General features: G+C 30.8%; 1 protein-coding gene across 1 annotated transcript; it reads right to left on the bottom strand.

The window, feature by feature from the left end:
* Positions 1 to 773: 773 nt before the first annotated feature.
* On the bottom strand, positions 774 to 6,474 carry LOC114382781 (cytochrome P450 90A1-like). The gene is made up of 8 exons (XM_028342391.1): positions 5,911 to 6,474; positions 4,563 to 4,712; positions 4,126 to 4,374; positions 1,831 to 1,917; positions 1,603 to 1,681; positions 1,400 to 1,506; positions 1,175 to 1,308; positions 774 to 1,015 (listed from the first exon to the last, which is right to left on the bottom strand). Exons 1-8 carry the CDS (start codon positions 6,430 to 6,432, stop codon positions 925 to 927), a joined length of 1,419 nt encoding a protein of 472 aa, XP_028198192.1. The 5' UTR covers positions 6,433 to 6,474; the 3' UTR covers positions 774 to 924.
* Positions 6,475 to 21,374: the final 14,900 nt, after the last annotated feature.

Raw genomic sequence — 21,374 nt, 5'->3', positions numbered from 1 at the left:
GATTCCTAAACTAAAGGAACACAATTGGAAACATCGTGCTTACTGCTTATGTTCGCTTGGTTTACTTGGCAATTCGAAATTTTCCTGAATTGTTTAGTGTATGAGCTGCAAACGGGTCCATGGCATACCCTTCCGTTACGTTGCAATACATAATTAAGAGCAGGCCAATCAACGAAATTTGTTTGGTTGTTGCTAGGTGTACTAGCTTTATTGTTTGTGCATCCAGTATTTTTTGTTAATTCTAAGATTACCCTGGGTCGAAGATATGCGAGTTCATGGTTAATCCGTATGATTTGTACGAATGAACTTGATCTGTATGACTCATACGGATTAAGTTCATCCGTATGATTCATGCAGATCAACTTGATTGAAGAATATTTTTGCCCATTCACTTAAAATACTGGGTGCACCAGTAATAATGTTGGATGCACCTAGCATCACCCAATTTGTTTTTCAATTGTTTGCTTGTGCTATTCACAAGGCTTTTTTTAGGATTACAGTGCGAGAAAGGGTCTTATAATGAAGTTGTATTACTGTAGAATGCGTTTTCATGTTTTTCTAGTTCTCTTGCATGCATGGATGAGCGATCTCCACATTTTTTTCTTCTTTCAATTTGATGCCTTTGGTATCCATAAACCACTTCAGGCTATACTTAAACCAAGTTAAATTGAATGGTCTGTGTCTTTATTTTATCCAACAAGTAACTTGTAGTCAAGTAGAATTGTGTTAAAATTCTTGCCAACTTTTCTGGTTGTTGAGCATTGCAGAGACAATTGATATATGAACGGGGAGATATAAATTTTATTATTTATTTATATGTGATGAAAATTAACTTATTAAACTGATCTACACTCAGCTTCCTTTTTTCCCTTCTCTATCTGTTGTGCTCTTAATTTTCATATTGCTATACATGGTCATTCCTCTCTAATGTCTACGCTGCACAATAATAGGATACCTCTTCTGCGTCCTAGTAGTTGGAAAAAACACCAACTTATCTTCCTCAGCAGGAACCCAACTGCCATGAATTGAAAGCACAACATTAGTGATAGATTAAACACTCACACATGCACTTTTTTTTTTATCAATAAATGTTTAATTGTTAGTTTTGTTAGTCTTTGTTAGCAGGAGAGCGAATCCACGATTTAACACACATAACTATACAAAATGTTCGTACCTGAAGCGGGTAACAATGCGGTGAAGGAAGACAGACAGTACAACTCTGGCTAGCTCATAGCCAGGGCACAACCTTGGCCCTCCTCCAAATGGTGTATAAACATTCCCAGGATTTGCTGTTTCTGATGAGTTACTCTGTAAATTTTGACCACAAGTAAGTAATTGAAGAATAAAAATTAATGTGCGACCGAACTTAGATTAGTAATAAAGACTGAATTGAAAGTACCTGCCATCTCCAGGGATTGAAGGACCGGGCATCTTTGTAATGTTCAGGATTCAGATGTACAGCACGAAATGATGCAAAGACTTTCCATCCCTTAGGAATAGTGTAACCTATATTACAAGTGAAGCGAAGCATTCATACTTTGTTGAAATTGAAATGTGCATTGTCTAATAGGCTATATATTTTACAACTTTTTTGGTGGCTACCTTTTATGTTGATGTCTGTCGTTGCTCTCCTAAATATCCCACCAATTATGTTTGCCACTCTCAAGGTCTCATTCACAACCTGTATTGCACAAATGATTTAAAAACAAGTAAAGGATAAGATTACAAAGTAAACAAACACCGACAAATTAATTAATAGTAGTTGTTACTTTATATCCTTACTGTTAATTTAACTAAACATTGAGGATTGAGTTACATTTGTATACTTACACATTGAGTAAATGCCATTGACTTGTAATCCGTCCATTCCAGTGGTGCCCCTGGGTGACTCTTTGCTCTGATTTGGTCATGCTCTTCCTGCCAAATAACACAATCAAAGTCTCATATAATACTCCAGTTTGATCATGAGTGTCATTGACATTCACTCTAAAATCTTAAATAGTCTTATTTACAACATCAAATGACAGACTGAACCACTAAATAGCAGAAATCATTACATCGTCCAGAACTACTATGGATGCCATAACTGAGTGTTCTTAATTGTTTCTTGTAAGCTAAAAAACTGTTATACTATGTTACATAAAAATAGGTCGAGATCATGAACACTGAATCAATACTATGGAATAATTTCACCTAATTAACATGCTGATACCAGATTCAAGCTAAAAAAATTTATTACGAAAAGCAGGAGGATTCAAAATTATTCTCATCCAGCATGCTACTAATACTGCTAGCACGTGGGGATTGAGACTAATTATGACATGGTCACGTTTTACTTAATTACGATCGTGTGATCATAAATAGTCATTGAAATCAGAGCCACATGACTTCCCAAGCAATGCATGGACATGGGGGTCCAAGTAGATAACTCCGCGGCAAAACAATTTCTGCAATCTGCACAACACAAAAAGTACTTTCTGCAGAGTGCAGATGATGCAGATGCAGACGCACTGTGGCAAGGGTCTTATCGTCTTTCAACACCACACACGGAAGATCAGGTCAAAAGACCAATACCAAGCGTGAGCTTTGAATGTAATAATTTTGCCTCTTGGTTCCAGCCATGTCTCCTATGTCTTTTTCCTTGTTTACTTTTCTACTACGTTTTCACATCATCATTAATCTTCTCTGTTAAATGAACTCCTTGGCTATAAAAATAATGTTTATTATTAAAACTTTATTTTTTCTGATAAAACTAATCAAAGTCTTCCAAATATTTATTTGAAAGCACTTGTGTTGGGATTTTGTTGGTATGTCAAGTATTGTGTGATATGGATGGTGTCATGAAATGTCAAAAAACTTGGACACGGGCGGTGGGCAAAGAATAATTGATTGGTGAAATGAAAATATGGAGTCAATGGTGAAATGACCTTGATCACCATTACTAATGAATTGCCCATATCCTTTTTTTGTGGCTGCTCTCAGTCATGCCAAAGCATGATCAGTTTTGGTACTGTTCGGTTGAGTGAAATGAAAAAAAAAAAATGAGATTGAGATGAAAATTTTAAATAAAAGTAAGTGTAAAAATGTTAGACTTACTTAAATTTTGAAACTTTTCATTCTTTTTTTTTCTACTTTTCACACAATCGAACACTATGTTTCAACCCTATTAACTACGGTGAAAAATTTAAGGCGACAGGCTTTAACTACAAGGTTTGAAATGAATATATTTAACGTGCACAAAACAACAAACCAGACATCAAATATTTCCCTCTGTGTTTCGTGTCCCAGGGAAAACAAGAAAAGGAATACCGCAGTTCATACTTCATAGTCATACTTTTCAAATTTTAGATTAGTAGAGATAACCATTTTTTTCATAAACAACTTATCAAAATTTGGTTTCCTTAATGATTGTCCTAAATAAAGTCAACAGTCATAATAAATAAATAAAATTACTATTAAAAATTTAAAATCATGATGAAATAAATATATTGACTATATTAAATGTTATATTTTTCATATAAAAAAATCCAATTATATTTTTAACTATTTTGTTATGTTTTGAAATGGTAGTTTTGTTTTTTTATAATGAAAAGTCAATCCCGGTTGGGGTGGAGACATTGAGTAGAGAGGATCAGATAACGAAAATGAGGTTTCAAAGGAAGCACACCACACGGTGGAGTTGTGGTGGTCATGGTCATGGACATAGACAGGGTGCAGGGTGGGGTTCCATGCAGCCACATCCATACGGTTCACCGGTTCAGTAAACCCCAACTAAATCATTTCATCAAAATTTCACAATTATAATAATAAAGACAAAAAATTCTTAGAAATTAAGAAAAGTAAATAAGATGCACGAGTGTAGTAGATAGGTTTTTGTGAGATAGGCCACTAATTCTGTGAATCGAGTTCTACATAAACAAAACTTTAATAAGTCACATATATAAAGAGAATAACGAATATTCTCATGATCATATAATTAAATAAGGTACACTGCTTGGAGATATAATTGGGAAGGAGGAGAGGTAGCAGATTTGAATCCTTTCCTAACTGTTATTTATAACAAAACTAACAATTGATAAAAAAGAAATTAAGGTACAGTACTTAGTAGGTAGGCTTATTACGTACCTTGAGCTGTGCCAAGGCCAGAGGAGTCTCAGTGAGGAACTTGATCGCAAGAGTCATTATGGTAGAGGTGGTTTCGTAACCAGCGACGAGCAAAGCCAACAAAAAATCCACTATTTCCTCGTCGGAAAGGTGGTCGCCGGAGGCCAACAGTGCCCCAAGCATGTCACTCTTTTTCTCTTTGTTTTCACCATACTCTTTTCTCCTCTGCCTCACTACCAACGCTAGTGCCTCTGCCACCTTTGTTCTTGCCTGCATAGTCAATTCATATCACTAATTATATGTTATGCACTTATGCTATTCACCCACATATTATGTAAAATTATTAACTCTATTATTTAATATAATTAGTATTACAAATAAATGAGGAAAAATAATATTAACCCATGAAAAACGTATTAAAAATAATAAAAAGGAGAGGGAAATTTAGGTGCATGCACCTTGATGGCTCTGCGGTATGTGGTGGAGAAGAGAGGAAAAGGGAGAGTGAAGAATCCTTCAATCACAAGAACATACTCTTTCCTTAGATTCTCAGTCCATTCATCTGGGTCAAAGCTCATCAACTGCTTCACCGTTAACTCAAATGTTATCTGCAAGTAACCCAAAACAAGCAAAAGTTGTATTGTTATAAACAATTATCCATAATCACCTTCATCATCATTACATAAACGTTTTTAGCAATTTGGGGAATAAAAAAGAAACACTTGAAGGAATTAATAAAAAGCAATCGCCCCCCTCTTTCCACATAACTTATATTACATCATATATGCAAACATATTCTATATATGTGTTGATGTGTATGCTCACCCTACATGATGATGACCAAATGTTTTATATCCAGAGTGTGATTATTATCGCTTGCAGCCCAAAAATAAACCTTTTCATTTAAGTTAACGAGATGTAAAGGCTCATGTGCAAGGAAATTGGACTCATTGTACCGAACCATGGAATCTGAGTCACCACCCCCATTCCCATTACGTACATCGCAATCACATGCTAACACCCATATTACTTAAATTAATTAACAACAACTTTCTCTGATCAACCAATTGATTGAATAAAAATAATAACAAAAATATACTCAAACAGGGACAAAGAGAGAGAAAGCTTTAAAACTTTCCACTCCCGGTTAGACACATACACAAAAGTTGCTAATTAGCTTTCAACTAAATAAGTAAACAAACAAAACTAGATCCAGAGATAATAAAATTGAAGGGCAGAAAGCAGGTGCTGGTCCACCACTTCTCCCCCGCCATATGATATGATGATGGTGAGTGAACTAGCTAGACTCGACCAATCCATACACCGGGTTAACTCACTACATATACTTGCAACATGTTATTGCTCGGTGATAATTTGGGAAAATTAAAACACTCTAAGCACTTATTCTAATCAAAATTAAAATTTAACTTTTTGATAATCCGCAAGGATTTACAGAATGAAACGTGACTGTAATTCTTACTACAAAGTCAAGGTTTTTCGAAAATGGTCGATATAATTATAATTACGGTCTCAGTAATTACGCAAGTAATTATAATCAATATTTAAAACTTTAGTAATCCATATAATAAAAGTTTAACTTAAAATAATAAAGTAAAACTTTAATTCTGATTGGATGACCACGGAGTTTTGTAAAATATCTAATATAAATGCACAGGTCAAATGAAAAAATTAAAATATGCAAGTTAATTTTAAATTAAGAAAAAAATGAATTCATTTAAACTTATTATATTATTATGTGTTTATCGTTGTTATAGTAAGAGTATTTATGGAGAAATTTATTCAAACCTTTTTTGCCTGATCCATGAGAAAGACAGTGTCGGACCAGGCATCGAGGTTGAGGCAGATGAGGCGGTCGATGTGGTGAAGAAGATGATCCTTGATGATGGAGGAGTTGGCGAAGCTCATTGTGAGAGAGTGCATTCTCTTGTGGAGAGCACCTTTCATCAACAGAAGAGAGTGTTTTCCGAGCAGGTTCGATATCGAACCGGGATAACTGCAATCCAACAGCTTCCCTTCGTTCTGCAGAATGAACCGGTTCACCTCCGGGTCCGCCGAGAACACCGTCGGCTCGCCGAACACGTGCGTCGTGAAGATCGAACCGTACCGCTCCACGCGCTCGTCGATGAAAGGCTCCGGATTGTCGCTCTTGTACGCCGATATCAGCTGCAGCGTCTCGCCGATCAACGGCAGGCCGTGGCTCCCCGGCGGGAGGCGGAACTGACGGCGGCGGAACACGCGGCGGAGGTATAAGAGGGCGACGGTGAAGAAGATGACGGCGAACGAGAGAAGTGTTGGCAAAGAAGCCATTGCTGTAACAGAGAAGAGAAGAAGAAGGAAATAAAAGAAGTTTAAAAGGCGCTAAAGTGTGAATATGTGAATAAATATAAAGCAGTTTCAGTCTGTGTATACAAAAAAAATTGATTTTGAATTAAATTGGTTTGGTAAAAATTATTGTTGTTAAAATTGATTTTAAAATTATATGATTTAATATTTTATTATAAAGTTAAATTAAAATTATAGATTTAACTTAGAAATTATTTTAAATTATTTCAATTTTAAATTATTTTGTAACATAAAATGAAATAAAAATATATTCAAAATTAGAATTTTGTAAGGTGAAAATCACACACCTAATAGTTGAAAGTTGAAGGGAGAGAGAAAAAAAAGGGCATTAATGGAAAAGTGAAGGAGCGCACGAGGGGGTGGGGGTACCTGTGCTGTGTGTACCCAGTGATCAGACTCTCTAGAAGGAGAAGAAAACGATGCGTGTGGGGAAAAGAAAGAAAATTATCTCATGATATTTTCTCTTTTCAATTTCTAGACTTATTTTAAATAGTAAAAAATAATTATTTATTTTAAGTAATTTATTGAGAAAACTAAACCCACATTATTAAATATTGACCACATTTTTTCCCACATTTCCCTGTCTATGAAATTAATGGGAAATCTAAATTGCATTCTTTTTCTCTTTGAAACCAAGGATAAGACTTTGGGGGTGAGAAAGGAAACTATGAAAAATTTTCTCTTTTCTTATCTTTTTCTCCCATCCTCTTTTTTCTTTTTGCACTTTTTCATTCAAAAGGAATAAGCCATTAAACACTGAATGAGCTCAAAGAGGACCATGACCAATTTGTTACGTTGCATATCCATATTGCCTATGTACTTTACTTGTTTTGTTCCTTTGGTTGGTGTAGAAATATTTTCAGTCAACTATTTCTTCTATTATGGAACAATAAATATAAAATATCAAATTTATAATTGATTGTGAGTGATTCTAAAATTATTTATCGTCAGTCAATTATTCATAGTAATAATTTTTTAAGGCAACAAATATTGTTTAAATCTCTTACTTTAACTACAATCCATCTAGCAGGAGTCTTGGATTTACTTTCTTGACTATCGTTGAATCCCTTCAAAATACTGATTAAGAGAAACATGCATGCATATTGTACGATTGAAATATTGATGTCAAATACTAATCATAATATAAATATATTACAAAATACAATTGACATGTTAATAATTTCTTTCAAGTAGTTGTCAAACCTATTATGCAAGGACAAAATCAGATGGCAACATTGTCCTTAGGACATATAACGACCATTTATCAATGTGCATTGCATTGGAGAACATTAAATTATTATAGTACATACATTATTTAAATTGATTTGTTCAGTTTTATTTACCCATTTAAGTAAGCTCCTAAGTAGATGTCTCTCTATGAATTCTCCATCTATTTCTTAATATAATCTTCTGATTCAAATTGTGATTACCCAGATTTTTGTATGGACTGTGACTCGAGGAATCCATACACAAAGACATTCTCCGCTCGCATACTTGTCTCAGTCATATGCCTATTGTTGTTAAAATAAATTCAATTATGCATGAATTTAAAACAATCAGTTAGCTAATATACAATAATGTAAAGTGACTTACAGAATCCATAATTGTATAACAAAGATGTTGAGATATTGAATACCGTGTGCGATTTCAGAAAGATCTTCATGCTTTATGTACAATGGGAAGTTATCGTTATACACTCTAAACACGGTAGCATCCCATGACACTTACAAAGGCTTGAGAAAAAACTGTAGGATGGTCAATGTCATCAAGTATAAGGGATTCACATCAGGATCCGGCCTATCTGCAGGTTTTGCTGGTCCCTCAGCTCTCTGTTTATCCTACACAATTAATAAATATAAGTGAATGATAATCAACACTTTATTTGTAACAAATCCTTTTTTAATAATTCTTAAAAACAACAAAATGAAATACATGTTTTGAAAAATGTTTTACAAGATGTATCGGCCAAGCAAGGAAGGTGTTAAGTGTTTATCCCATTAACTGAACCTCTTGAGTGGGTACAGGTACGTAAGCATCAACATCTCGGACTTCCTTAACACCAACCTTGACTTAATCATTGCCTAAAGGAATGTTGTGGACGATGATCGATGCCTCATAAACTCTTTCAAGGGCAACCAAGCAGGGAGGATTTTCATCGACATACAACCTACATTTTTGTAAGTCACCCATGTTTGGGTCCTGCCCCAAGGGATCAACATAACTTTCCTTTGTGCTGACACGAGCAGCAGAAGGACCAACCTTAGGCTCAGGAAGCAGTGTGAGTCCTTGTGATTGCATTTGTGATTGCAACTGGGACTACATCTGGCTGAAAGAAAACATTAGTTTTTGAGTCACTTTTTATGTGATTGACTCCTCCAGTTGGTGCCTGATTTTTTGTGTCAGCTGCTACAAGTCTTCGGGAGCCATGGACACAGACGTGCGAGGGCTCTTTGAAGTCGGTCCAAAGTATTGTTTGATCATGACACTAGCTCCACCAGCATGGACATGACCAGGGTGTTCTAGTCGCCTGATGGCAATAGTCAGTACATCCTGACGTCTATGAGAGGCATGCTCCTCCAAGGAATTCTATAGTCAACAGATGAAACAAATTTGGTTTACTCATCCAACAATTATTATAAAAAATGACCACTGACATATGAGAGTCACTTACAATCCTATCTGTAATGTTCTTTATTGCCTCAGACGTTATTTGACCAGATTTTTTTGTGCGGACCATCTTTCACTTCACATGTCGTCTAATGAGAGATTGAGGATTGACGAAGGTGTAAATGCTCCCAAATTTGGCTGCTTCCTCCAATCGTTTCTTTTTCTTCTCCTCCATCAACTTTTCTTCTAGATAATCATAATCCCCACGAAATAACACGTGAGGGGCAATGTTTTGTTTCTGAATGGACTGGGCCTTCTTTCGAACATCCTATAACAATTACATATTAGCCTAACTTAATAACTTTGACAATAATGCGTAAATATAAAGTTTAAAACAATAAAAATATGTCATGCGACTTGCGTTCATCTAACTTTGATCCATCTAATTAATAACTCTGTGATACTCACAAAGCTAGTGATTTCGTGCATAAAAACCTCATTTTTTTCATTAAAGGTGTGACCCTATCCTATTCAGGAAGACATTTATTTATAGTAGACTCATATGTAAAGATTAACTTTATTTTCTTATATTTGACAACATTTCGCATTGATCTCCAAGTATATGACATGAAAGTGGTGACATGAATTCTACCACAATCAAGTATGCACCCAGAGAACAAAGTTAAATACACTAACCAAAATTTCATCAAATTTAAGAAAAGAAAGTTCACCTTTACGTATGAATATACTATAAATAAAGGACTCTTCCCAAACTGTCCAAACGACATAATTCAAGATTCAAAATAATGATTAATGCAAATTGTTCGCAATAATCATTGTATTGAATCTCAAACGGGAATCTAAGGTTCACTTATAATGAACACAACTTGTATATAAAGCAATAGTCATCAATCATAGTCAACAAGTTATAAAAGCATTGGTAACAAAAAAGAACATCAAAAGTTTACGAAAAACATTCATACATGTAAAGATGGTCACTATAATGTCCAACAAGGAATGTCGTGATCACGATGCAAACAAGAAAATAAAAAATGCCTACAAATTAAAGATTTGAATGCTAAGTGAGATTTATGAGAAATTTTGGATATATTAAGTAAGACTTTACATGAAATGAATAATAATGAATGAACTATATCTATCATGAATAATGTATTTCATGATGAAGCTCTATGGTACTTATGTTTAGAAAATGGGTTTAGATCTAACCAAACTTGGTCAAACCCAAATGTAAGATCTGAAATCAAAATAAAAGGGTTTATAGAGTAATTTAAGATAATTTTTATATAAACAAATTATTTAAGCTATTAAATTAATGAAACATTTTTTATTAAGATCATTGATAGAAAAATTACATTTATTTTACTTTAACATAATGAGTGAGAGTTTGAATTATTATAACTTGAAAGATAAATTGTTTCATTTCATTGGACTTGCTTCAGGTTTTTTTTTCCAATAATTCACGACACTATAAAACCTTTTATGATTAACTATTTTAGTGTTTAATTTTTTTTCCTTTATCCTTTTAATAAAAATTAAATGTTGATATAAGATAAATAAATTTATACTTTACACTTCAAACTCGCAAAACACATTGAAAATCTAATAATTATTTATATGTCTAATAGGCCTTTGATTTATTCTTTTGGATGGATAAAGAGAACTTCTTAAGTAACACTTAAACGTTTGATAATTGGTGTATACTATTTATTGATGATAAATTTAAATGTTATAGATTATTTATTAATTTTAATTTTAGAATAAATAGCCTATATATTAATAAAATAAAATTATTTATTGATAATTTTTTTTAAAACAATCATTGAAATTCAATTTAGAAATAGAGATAAATCATAATATAGATTAAATAAATGATTTGACATGTTTTATAATTCTTTTTGGTCTCAATTCATACCAAATAGTGGTAGTCATTTATAATATAGGGTTAATTTAGAAATAGACATAAATGATAATATAGATTAAATAAATGATTTGACATATTTTATAATTCTTTTTGGTCTCAATTCGTACCAAATAGTGGTAGTCATTTATAATATAGGGTTAATTAATGGTTAAGATTAATTTTTCTCATCTTTCAAACCGTGTTAATTTATACATTATTTCCTGGCCTTTTTTCTTCGAGCTAGAAATAGCTAGAAAGTAGAAAATTAAAGATGGACGCTCCTTCTAGCCAAGTTATAAGTATTTGGTGTAGTATCTTTGTTATGGCAAACCTCTTTTATTGACAAATCAGACTAGCATATATCTTACTAGTTGCTTCTATATATTGAGTGCAAACTTAAAAGCGTCACGTATATATGCTGACTTTAATTAGTACGTACATTTCATATAGTATGCAGCAACAACCTTTTACGGGCACATATATTTCCATTCTCACCGCAAACTCATGGATAGGAAAAAGAAAAACAAAAAAAATCTAGTTTTTGATGTAGTGCATTTGTAACATTTGAATTCCACTTTAAAAGCCAAAGGAACGAGTGATGAATATACAACATTAACTCAAAGAGTGACGGCAACATTAACTCAAAGAGTGACTATGTGAGAATGACATGAGAGAAAGAGAGTGGTTGTACGAGAGGTAGTGAGAACGATATCATGAGTGGAGGAACTGCACCGGAGAAGAAGAGGTGCACAACAACGGAGTTGCGACAGAGAGGAAGAGGCACGAAAGAGTAAGTGAATTAGGACGTGAAAACAATTATATTTTTAAAAACCGAGTTTGTTAAGATCGGTTTTTACTAAAAACTGATGTTAATAAAGTGATGTTAACTTATCATTTTCTAATATCGGTTTTTCAAAAAATCAGTGTTAACAAACTCATTTTAATATCTATTTTTTAAAAATCGATGTTAACGACCTCACATTAACATTGACTTTTTAAAAAATCGATATTAACGAACTCACGTTATTTACTATTATATCATTGCGTTTTTTAACATCAATTTTATCAAAAATTGATATTAACGTAGCGATGTTAAATCTATATTTTGTAGTAATGAATAACATATTTTTTTAAATATTATAGGACCTATAAAACTAATTTAAACACTCATTTTAACAATTTAATTTTAACATTTGAGTGAATTTTTTTTTAAAATACATAAATTCATACATATAAAATTATAAGACCCACAAAATTATAATAAATAACTTATATAAGTAATTATATATCATAGATGCTCTTAAAAACAATTAATCATTGAACCCATAACTTCATGTCAAATAGGAGTCAAAATTAATGGGCAATTTGTAGCTGACCATGTGATGCCTGTAGTCCATAGATTATGGATTGCAATTACCGACGAGTATTTTACCGAAAGAGGGGAAAGAAAAATATGCAGCTACATAATATCCTTATAATCACTTTTATACTTGGTCCCTCATTTCTTTCAAGTGATATGCATGTGCATTGTTCGGCTCAAACCATATAAAACTAATATGACTTTTCTGATAGCCTAAATTATACTATATTATTTAAATAATTTTTTCATAAATATTTATAGGAGGAGAAAATAAGCATAAACTTTTTTATTTAAAATTAACTTATATATAAATTAAATATCAGCTTACGAAGAGGTTAATATAAAAACATTTAAATAAGCTAAAATTAACTTATTTAATTTTTTCTTCTTTTAATTTTATAAATATTCATAAAAAAATTTATTCAAACATAATATTTTTTTTCATCGGCAATAAGCAATATATATTAAAACGCACCAGAGGTGCTAAATAATTACAAAAAAAGAAAGCTACAAGCTCCAAGCGTTTAGAAGCACAAGGCCAAGGTATATGGAAAGAAGAATCCCTGTATCCTCGCCCCTGCAGCATATACCCTTCCCCCGATTCGATGGCTTGCTATGATCATAACTTACGTGGTTCACAGGGGTGTTTATTTTCGAAATTAGACTTGGTTTGTGAATTAACAACTTGCTTTACATGTACAGATATTCAGAATGAATTAAATTGTATACTATTGTCAATAGGGGGTGTCTGTGGGCCAATGCGAATTAGTTTTGATCAAATTTAGGACTCAACTCAATCAAATTTGATTGGTTTAGTATGGTTAGGTTTTGATAATTTTTTTAATCCAATTCATTCATGTACGGTTTGTTCAGACCAACCGATTATCCATTTAAATTTGGTCTTTTTATTCTTAGAATTATAAATATCTAACACAATTAACATAATATTATTAAATATCTAATAGTAGTAAAATTGATTCATTTAACACTATCAACATAATATTTTAAAATAGATTAATACAAATTAAAACAAAATATTCTTCAACGAGATTTACTATAATAGTCTGAAACACAATTATTTCCTAAAAATTAATTTCTTGTAACTAGATTTGTTACAACCACATTTGTTGCAACCAGAAACAAATGAACAAAATATGATCCATTAATATTATAAACATGGTAGAAAAAATAAATATGAAAAAAGGTAAAACAAATAACAATATACCTAAAAGGAATACTAAGTTCCAACGCTAATATTTCCGACACCTGAAGCCTCAACACTTGGAGTCCCAATACTCATAGTATTTAAAGCCAAACCAAAAAACTCTAAAATTTTAAGCACAACCTTGTTGGCACAAAAATGAGTTGATATTTTATACAAATATAAAAAATGAAATAAAAGATTACACACCTGATTCAACCTTTTCTACTTCATTTATCTCAACTTGCAAGTAATTAACATTTTGCTTAATAGATCTAAGTCAATTTTGGACACAAGTGAGAGCTTCAACAATAGTAGGACTCAAGGAACTACGAAATGAACCTAAAATTCTACTCTCTGTACTAAATATAGACTCAAATGACACAGTAGATACAAGAATAACCAATATATCTCTAGTCATACAAAAGGAAAGAATATAATATTTGAATGCTTTCAATTTCTACCAATTCAAAATGTCAAACTCAGCATGATCATCTTCAACATCATCCTCCAAATACTTATCTAACTCATTTTTTTGCACCTCACATATGCATGAACTCTCCATTCAACAAAGTATGCATGAACTCTTCATTCAACATCATTCAAAATATGACCAGAACATCGCATATGCATGAATTCTCCATTCAACAAAGTATACTCATTCCAAACACTCAATGCTCTAGTTAAATATGAAATAACCAAGTTATTAGCACTTGCATTATCCAATGCTACACAACAAACTTTTAAAATCCCTCATTCTTTTAAACAATTCTTTAGGGTTATCCCTATGATTTCACCTTTGTGGTTAGAAGTCAAACAAAATTTTAATATTTTTTTTATTCAATTCTCACCCTTCATCAATGTAATGAGCTATCACACACATGTAATTCATATTTTGAATCGATGTCCAAGTATGCATAGTAAGTGAAACCATTTATTTATTTGTAGACAACACATGTTTCAATTTCTCCTTTTCATCATTAAACACATACATGCAATATCTAATAATAGTGACACGAGAAAGAATTTTAAATTTAGGTTTAGCATCTTCCATGAACTTCCTAAATCCTTCATTTTCAACAAACTTAAAGACAAGTTCATCAATAATTATCACCTTTACAAGTTCTATTAGAGTCTGCTCTTGATTAAAATCAACAAGTTTCATACTAATTTTAGTAGGGTCACTCTCACTATCATTTCCAAAAACAATTGTCTTTTGCTTTTTATCAACATGCATGTGTGGGTTTTTGGAACACATGTATTCTCAAGTTAGAGGTTCCATAGATAGAATTAGTTACTGAATATGATGCATTATAGTGCTTACAATAAGTCCAACCATCTTCCTCCTTAATAAAATGTTCCCAAGAGAGGTCTAATAGTTTTTTTTCTCTTACTTTTGCTTGTGCAGATTCAGGTTGTTATCCTTACCCTTGTTGTGGTGGAGTTTATGTCCTTGTGGTTGTGAAGGAGCTTTGTCACTTGTTGTGATGGATTTTGAGTATTACATGGAGAAGGAGTGCAAATGGGTGGAATTGGAGATGAGTCATTAAGACTCCCTATACCACTTTTCTTTTCCAATGGTCTCATTGAGCATTCTAAAGAACCTATTCATAGTAAAACATGACAGAGTTTACACCTCTATTGGACAATTTCAAATTGATTTCATCTTTTTTATTTTTATTTTATTCCAACACCTCATGCTAACTGCGTGAAGATCCTTGAGGAAATCATTCTAAGAATCAAACTCAAAATAAATAAAATAATACATGATCCTGATAAATCAATTCTAGAATAAAAAAATATGCTATTGATTTGGAATATAAAATCAAGAGGCTACTGTTCAAAACAAAATAACCGCATCTTGATAAAAAAAAATCTTGATCAGGATAAATATCCATATCAACACAATATATTTTTCCAAAAACTAAATTAGGATTCGTGTAAATTAAAAAAAAACAAATTTTTCCTGGATATCAAACAAATCAACAAATCAACAAATATGAATCTCAATGATCTAACCGTAATAATTACTTTGATACCACATGGAGTTTTAATAATATTTATAAAAATACGCACAACATACCATAAAAAAAAAGTGGTATATAAAAAGAATTGTTAATTATGTTGGTTGATGAAGAAAATTCGAGAGTTGGAAATTGGAACTCAATGTAAAGAAGTATGAAACATGGTTTGTTGTGAAGTGAGTGAAGGGAATGTTAATGAATGAGAAACAAAGCGGCACAACAAAGCACACAAAGTGCATGTTTTCCTTTCAGTCCGAGTTCGGATGATTTTTATAACTATTAAAAAATTAGGTTAAATTCAAATTTTAGCCCTATACAAAAAAAAAAGAATTTTTGATTTTATCCCAACACGAGAATATATTTTAAAATTATTTCTTGTTATGAGTTCGGATGATTTTTATAACTATTAAAAAATTAAGTTAAATTCAAATTTTAGTCCTATACAAGAAAAAAAAGAGTTTTTGATTTTATCCTAACACGAGAAAATATTTTAAAATTAATTCTTGTTACATAAAAAGAAAAAAATAGGAGAATAATTAGTCCAATTTTATGAGTTATTTTTTAATGAAAGTATTTCTTTTAAAAAAAATCTTCAACTAACATTTTTTTATGGATTTTTCTTATCTCTTTCTATCCTTTTCATTTTTTAAAGTTTAATTTCAATTTTTAAAAAAATATCTATTGTTAAAACTAATTTTATATCACAAGTTATTTATAATAAATTTTAATTACATAAAAAAATTATTTATCACAACATGTTCTTGGCTTTATGCGGTGACAAGGTGGATTTATCCTCAACTTATTAAATTATTATTATTATATTAAAAGTGCTAAAGAAAATAATAGACCATTACATCTTCCTTGATTGTCAAAATATTTTTTTAGTTTTTAATATATATATATATATATATATATAATAAAATTTATATTTTAATTATGGGTTTACATATCGATTCAACGGTTAATAGATCTATCAATCTAAACTCATGACATAATTTATATATGAACAATTTTAATCAATTTAATTTGATTTTGACCCAAATACATACATAACTCAATTCAAATTGTTCGAATCGATTTGGATCAGTTTGAGTTCACAAGTCACACTTAATAAACACCCTTAATTATAAAATTGTTAAATCAATCTCTGATGCAGCTAAAATCTCGTTAATTTCCTGCTAACTGTGAGACCCAATTAATTCCAGGTTAATGTTCATTTGTTCAAGCATAAAAAAATTTACAAGTTTTTCTTTTTAAATGTTTTGTTTTAGGAACTAATATTTTTTTTTTTATAAAGAGGAACTAATCTTTTTAAAATACTTTAAAATTTACCTTTTTATATTCTGATGTTTTAAAATCACATGGTCAAACTTGTTAATATATATTTTAATTTTTTATATAAAAAGAAAACTTAAACAAATGCATTCTTATTACATGGTGTAGGTTTTTTTTCTATATATATTATTTAAAAATTGAAAAAAAATCTGTTTGGAAAAATTAATTGATTCTCATATTAATTAACCGCGTAGTTCTAGTTTTTGCTGGAAGTGACTTGAAAATCAGAGATCTACCCTTTTCAATGTCAGGCATACTTTATAGATTATTATTATAATTAATTAGTTAATATGATAAACAAGAGTATAATGAAGTGCATAATGGCAGTCATATACGAGGTGATGAATGATGATAACGTGTTGGTTCAACCACATTTTCCCTATATGACCAAAAAACAAAAGGCATGGACCCCCATAAAGAGACATGAAAGCCATTCACCCACTAAACAGCACACATTAATATTGATCATGATCCCCAATAAGCTTTTTAGTTTTAAAATAATTAGATTACATAGTGAGTTCTACACAATATACATTTTTTATTATTATTTTAGTTAAATGAATTAATACATTTGATTTCATCAATCTTCATATATTATAAATTAGATTCTTTATTTTCAAATATTAATTATTCCTCACAAATTCTTAGCACCTCGTTGTATTATATGTTCCATGTGCAAAACACATTTTCAAACATATCTGCTTATTTTCCATTTAATTATTTATTTTTAATATAAATATTTTTTTTATCAATATAACTATAGTAATTATTATAAAATCATAAATAGTTATTAAAATTATTACCAAATATCATTACTTTTTCATTTTTTTTCTTTTAAGACAAATATTTCTAATTTAATTGCGATACATAACTTTATGATAATTAGTATTTAATTACTGATATTTTATTTAAATTAATTATATGTAATTTTCTTAAAATTTTAATACTTATCTTTTAAATTATATATTTTAGTTTTATTTTAATAAAAAATTACTCATATATTATACGAAATGTTTGTTAATATAAAATTTAATTAATATAGAATTGTACTAATTAACTACCATACACTTTTGCATTCTCTTGTTTCAAGGCTAAACATAGCACTATATGACGCATTCACATCAATCTACGCACTTCATTGGCTCTCTGTGACTCAAATATGTTTAAGAATACTCTCAAGGGAATGTTGGTTATTTTAATTTGATGGATGGAGAGGAAGAATCTTCTTTGCACAATCCTTTGTGATCTTATTCTTATACTAATTAAAAATTGCATTGATTATAGTGAGCAGATGATGCAAGTTGCATTACATGTTGCATGGTGAAAGGATAAGGAATATAGTAGGTAGGTTAGTGGTTTAGAGACAGATTAAGAGCCACGATTTGCGGGATTTGGACAAAATCCCACTTTCTATTTGAGTTTCTAAAATTGAATTACGATGTTCTCTCAAATCCAAGCTGCCGTCAAAACAGAAAATAATCCTGCTCAAGGTGTCTGGAGTGGAGATTAATTACTTTGGTATTACACTGTTAAATAAATACCAGTAAATCGAATAATAATAATAATAATAGTAATAATAATAATAATAATAATAATAATAAAATTAATATGAATAGTAGGAAAGTTATCTTTGTTATTGGACTTAAAAAAATGTTTAAAGAATTTAAGGAATTAAAAAATATAGATTTTGATTTGGATACTAAAATATATAAATTTTTTCACATTCAAATGGTTTGATACAAATTTTGCAATCATGATGAAATAAAATTAATTGAATCACATTCGAGTAGTCAATGATCATTCATGGTACAATAAATATTATTATAACATATTCATATATCTATGTTTTTTTCTAGAAATGATAATTCATGAACACTCATATTTTTTATATACCTTACAAACATTTCCTTTTGATTTATCTCTCTATTTATATCAAATTATGTTAGTTATAAAACTTATATTTTTTTCATTTTTATCTTTATTTCACTATCTGTGTGTCCATTGACATGGGGTGTCCATCTATAAATTTTCTTTTCCTAATTCCCTTCCCAATTGCCATTGTGAGCAGTCTGACAAGCACATGTCAGTTCCATGAGACAATGATGTCACAAGTGAACACAAAGATTGTCAGTGGTCAGCCATGAGACACGAGATCTTATCTTTATCCACACGTGTCTTCTCATCTTAAGACTTTCCCATGTCTGCCTGCTTTCCTTCTTCCCACGAATATTGGTTATGTGATATGTCAGTCCTCGCACGTGCGCCCCATATTTTTCAGTTTTCATTTTCCAAATTTTAGGTGGTTCTTATATTTGATGTAATAATCCACATATATATGTCCATGTCCATCCATTATGTCTTGCAGTTTAATTATAAAACGGTGGGTAGAACGGGGAACAGCTTCACATGCATGCAATTAGTTACGCCACAATCGGCTACTGTCATTAATTATTCATTGTTTTTTGACGTTTTCCTTCTGTTGTTTCATCCACCATATATGCATCTATTACTCATCTTTCATTCACTCTATTCTATTTGTCAATGCATTGCCCGGTAAGAGTAACTTTGAATAGCTGTTATTTTTCGCTCTACATACGGTTATTTTCATTATTTGTTTTTTTCATCCTTTTTTTTTAATTTAATTAATTTCCTTTAGTTATTGTAACCACTATTGGGCTTTTCTTGGTAGCATCTTACTGTAAGCTCTTATTTCACATTAAATGTCGTATATTTGTTGTTGTATATATGCACCATGTATACAACTAAAATGCTACATTAAAAGTTGTAATCTGGTTGGATTAATGATTTATTTTTTATCTTTTTGGTTAACACCTACAGGCTACAAGTAATGCATTTCTCTATTAATTAGCAGCTAACGTACTTCATTGGATGCTAAAAAAATAAAGCCTTTGATGAACGAGTAGTTTTTATTGGGAGAACATTTATTATATGGATACATGTGAGTGTTTATACTAGTAAATGGTTATAATACTTCCCATCTTTATTATTCATAATTATAATAAATAATTAATCTTAACTACTAACTAAAAAAGTAATAATGATAAGAAATAACTCTTAGAATTTGATTCCTCTCCTCTCTATATATGGAAAGGAAAAGTGTATGCTTTATTATTTATTTTTTCATCTAATGAGAATATTATAGTCTTCTTAGTTCTTACTTTTTTTTTCACCCAACTGCCTTCCTTTTGTTTATCCTCGTAAAGGGTTTAGGAAGGTTAATGTCTCCAAACACTTATCCACTGTAAAAAAACATTGGCATTGAAAGCAAAGATATTGAGAGTTTGCATGCGTAAAGCTAAAACAGAATGAGAAAGTGAACAAAAAACATCTTCCTCTCTTTAGTCACACCTTCTCTATTACTTTTAAGGTAACAAAAGCATTGGAGGAACTCTGATTGGACAAGGCTATTGGAAAAATACCTTGCTTTTGTGTTCTTAAATAAACACCAATAATTATTCGAAGACTTTGTGATTAAACCAGTGATAATTCGATTACCTTGATTGACATTAATTGCGGGGTAAATTACTGTTAATCTTTCAGGTTATGGTTACTTTTGTCTCCAACTAATAAATATTAATGTTCATTTGGACAAAGTCCTAGCTTAAAATTGCCACTTCTGGTCCTTTTGTGTCAGACCCTTTCGATCCAACATTGCAAGCATTGAAAATTTCCTTCACTCTAATCATTCTTTAATCGACTATCTATAAGTTGGTTATCAATTTTTTTACTATCACATAATCTATGGTCTTGAAAGAAAGTGATTAAAACTTGAAAAGACTAAAGTACGTCGTTTCAGTTTACTAGTCATCTTCTGATGACTTGCAAGGTGCATAATTAAATAAATGGGGGAGCAAAGGCTACAAAAGTGTAGACATATGGCTCACAAGGTATCATCCATGGTCGGCAACATGCTCTTCAATTTCTCCCTTTTCCTTAAATCATCGAGTAGTAATAGTAATAGTTATTATGGTATCCTAATATGCCATTCACATCTCTGACTATCATATCTGTAATGCTACTGGTGTCCTATCCATATGACTTTTATCAATTGTACTTTTCTTTTTCTTGTTTTCAAATAGTTAGCTAAATGATCCTTCAACATTTTTTGAGTGTAAAGAAGAAAGATAAATAATTAATATAATTAATAATATAATGTGATAAAAAAAGTGGTAATTAAGTGTTTGTGAAAGATAAAAAAAATAACTCAAAATATACTTTAGGCTTAAACAGTTTTTGTTTTTCTATTTTTTTCGGTTTATAATTTTGGTTTCTACATTTTAAAGAAAGATAATTGATCTTTTTATTTTAGAAAATTCACAATTTTTATTAAATTTTCAATTTTGTTTAGGTTGAAAATTGAACAAAAATATAAATTTTTAAAAATAAGAGACCAAATGTTTATTCTAAAATAAGAGAATCAAAATTATAGATTTGAAA

This window comes from Glycine soja, chromosome 13, assembly GCF_004193775.1.
Source record: "Glycine soja cultivar W05 chromosome 13, ASM419377v2, whole genome shotgun sequence".
Taxonomy (NCBI): domain Eukaryota; kingdom Viridiplantae; phylum Streptophyta; class Magnoliopsida; order Fabales; family Fabaceae; genus Glycine; species Glycine soja.
The sequence above is the reverse complement of the archived record's forward strand: the minus strand, read 5'-3'. Positions and strand labels throughout refer to the sequence as shown.

Excerpts from the sequence above, each read along its gene's own strand:
- LOC114382781 (XM_028342391.1), bottom strand. The coding sequence starts at position 6,432 with ATGGCTTCTTTGCCAACACTTCTCTCGTTCGCCGTCATCTTCTTCACC. Across the intron at positions 4,713-5,910 it reads TCATGGATCAGGCAAAAAAG|ATAACATTTGAGTTAACGGT; the intron begins GTTTGAATAAAT and ends GGTTACTTGCAG. Across the intron at positions 1,016-1,174 it reads CGCATTGTTACCCGCTTCAG|TTGGGTTCCTGCTGAGGAAG; the intron begins GTACGAACATTT and ends AATTCATGGCAG.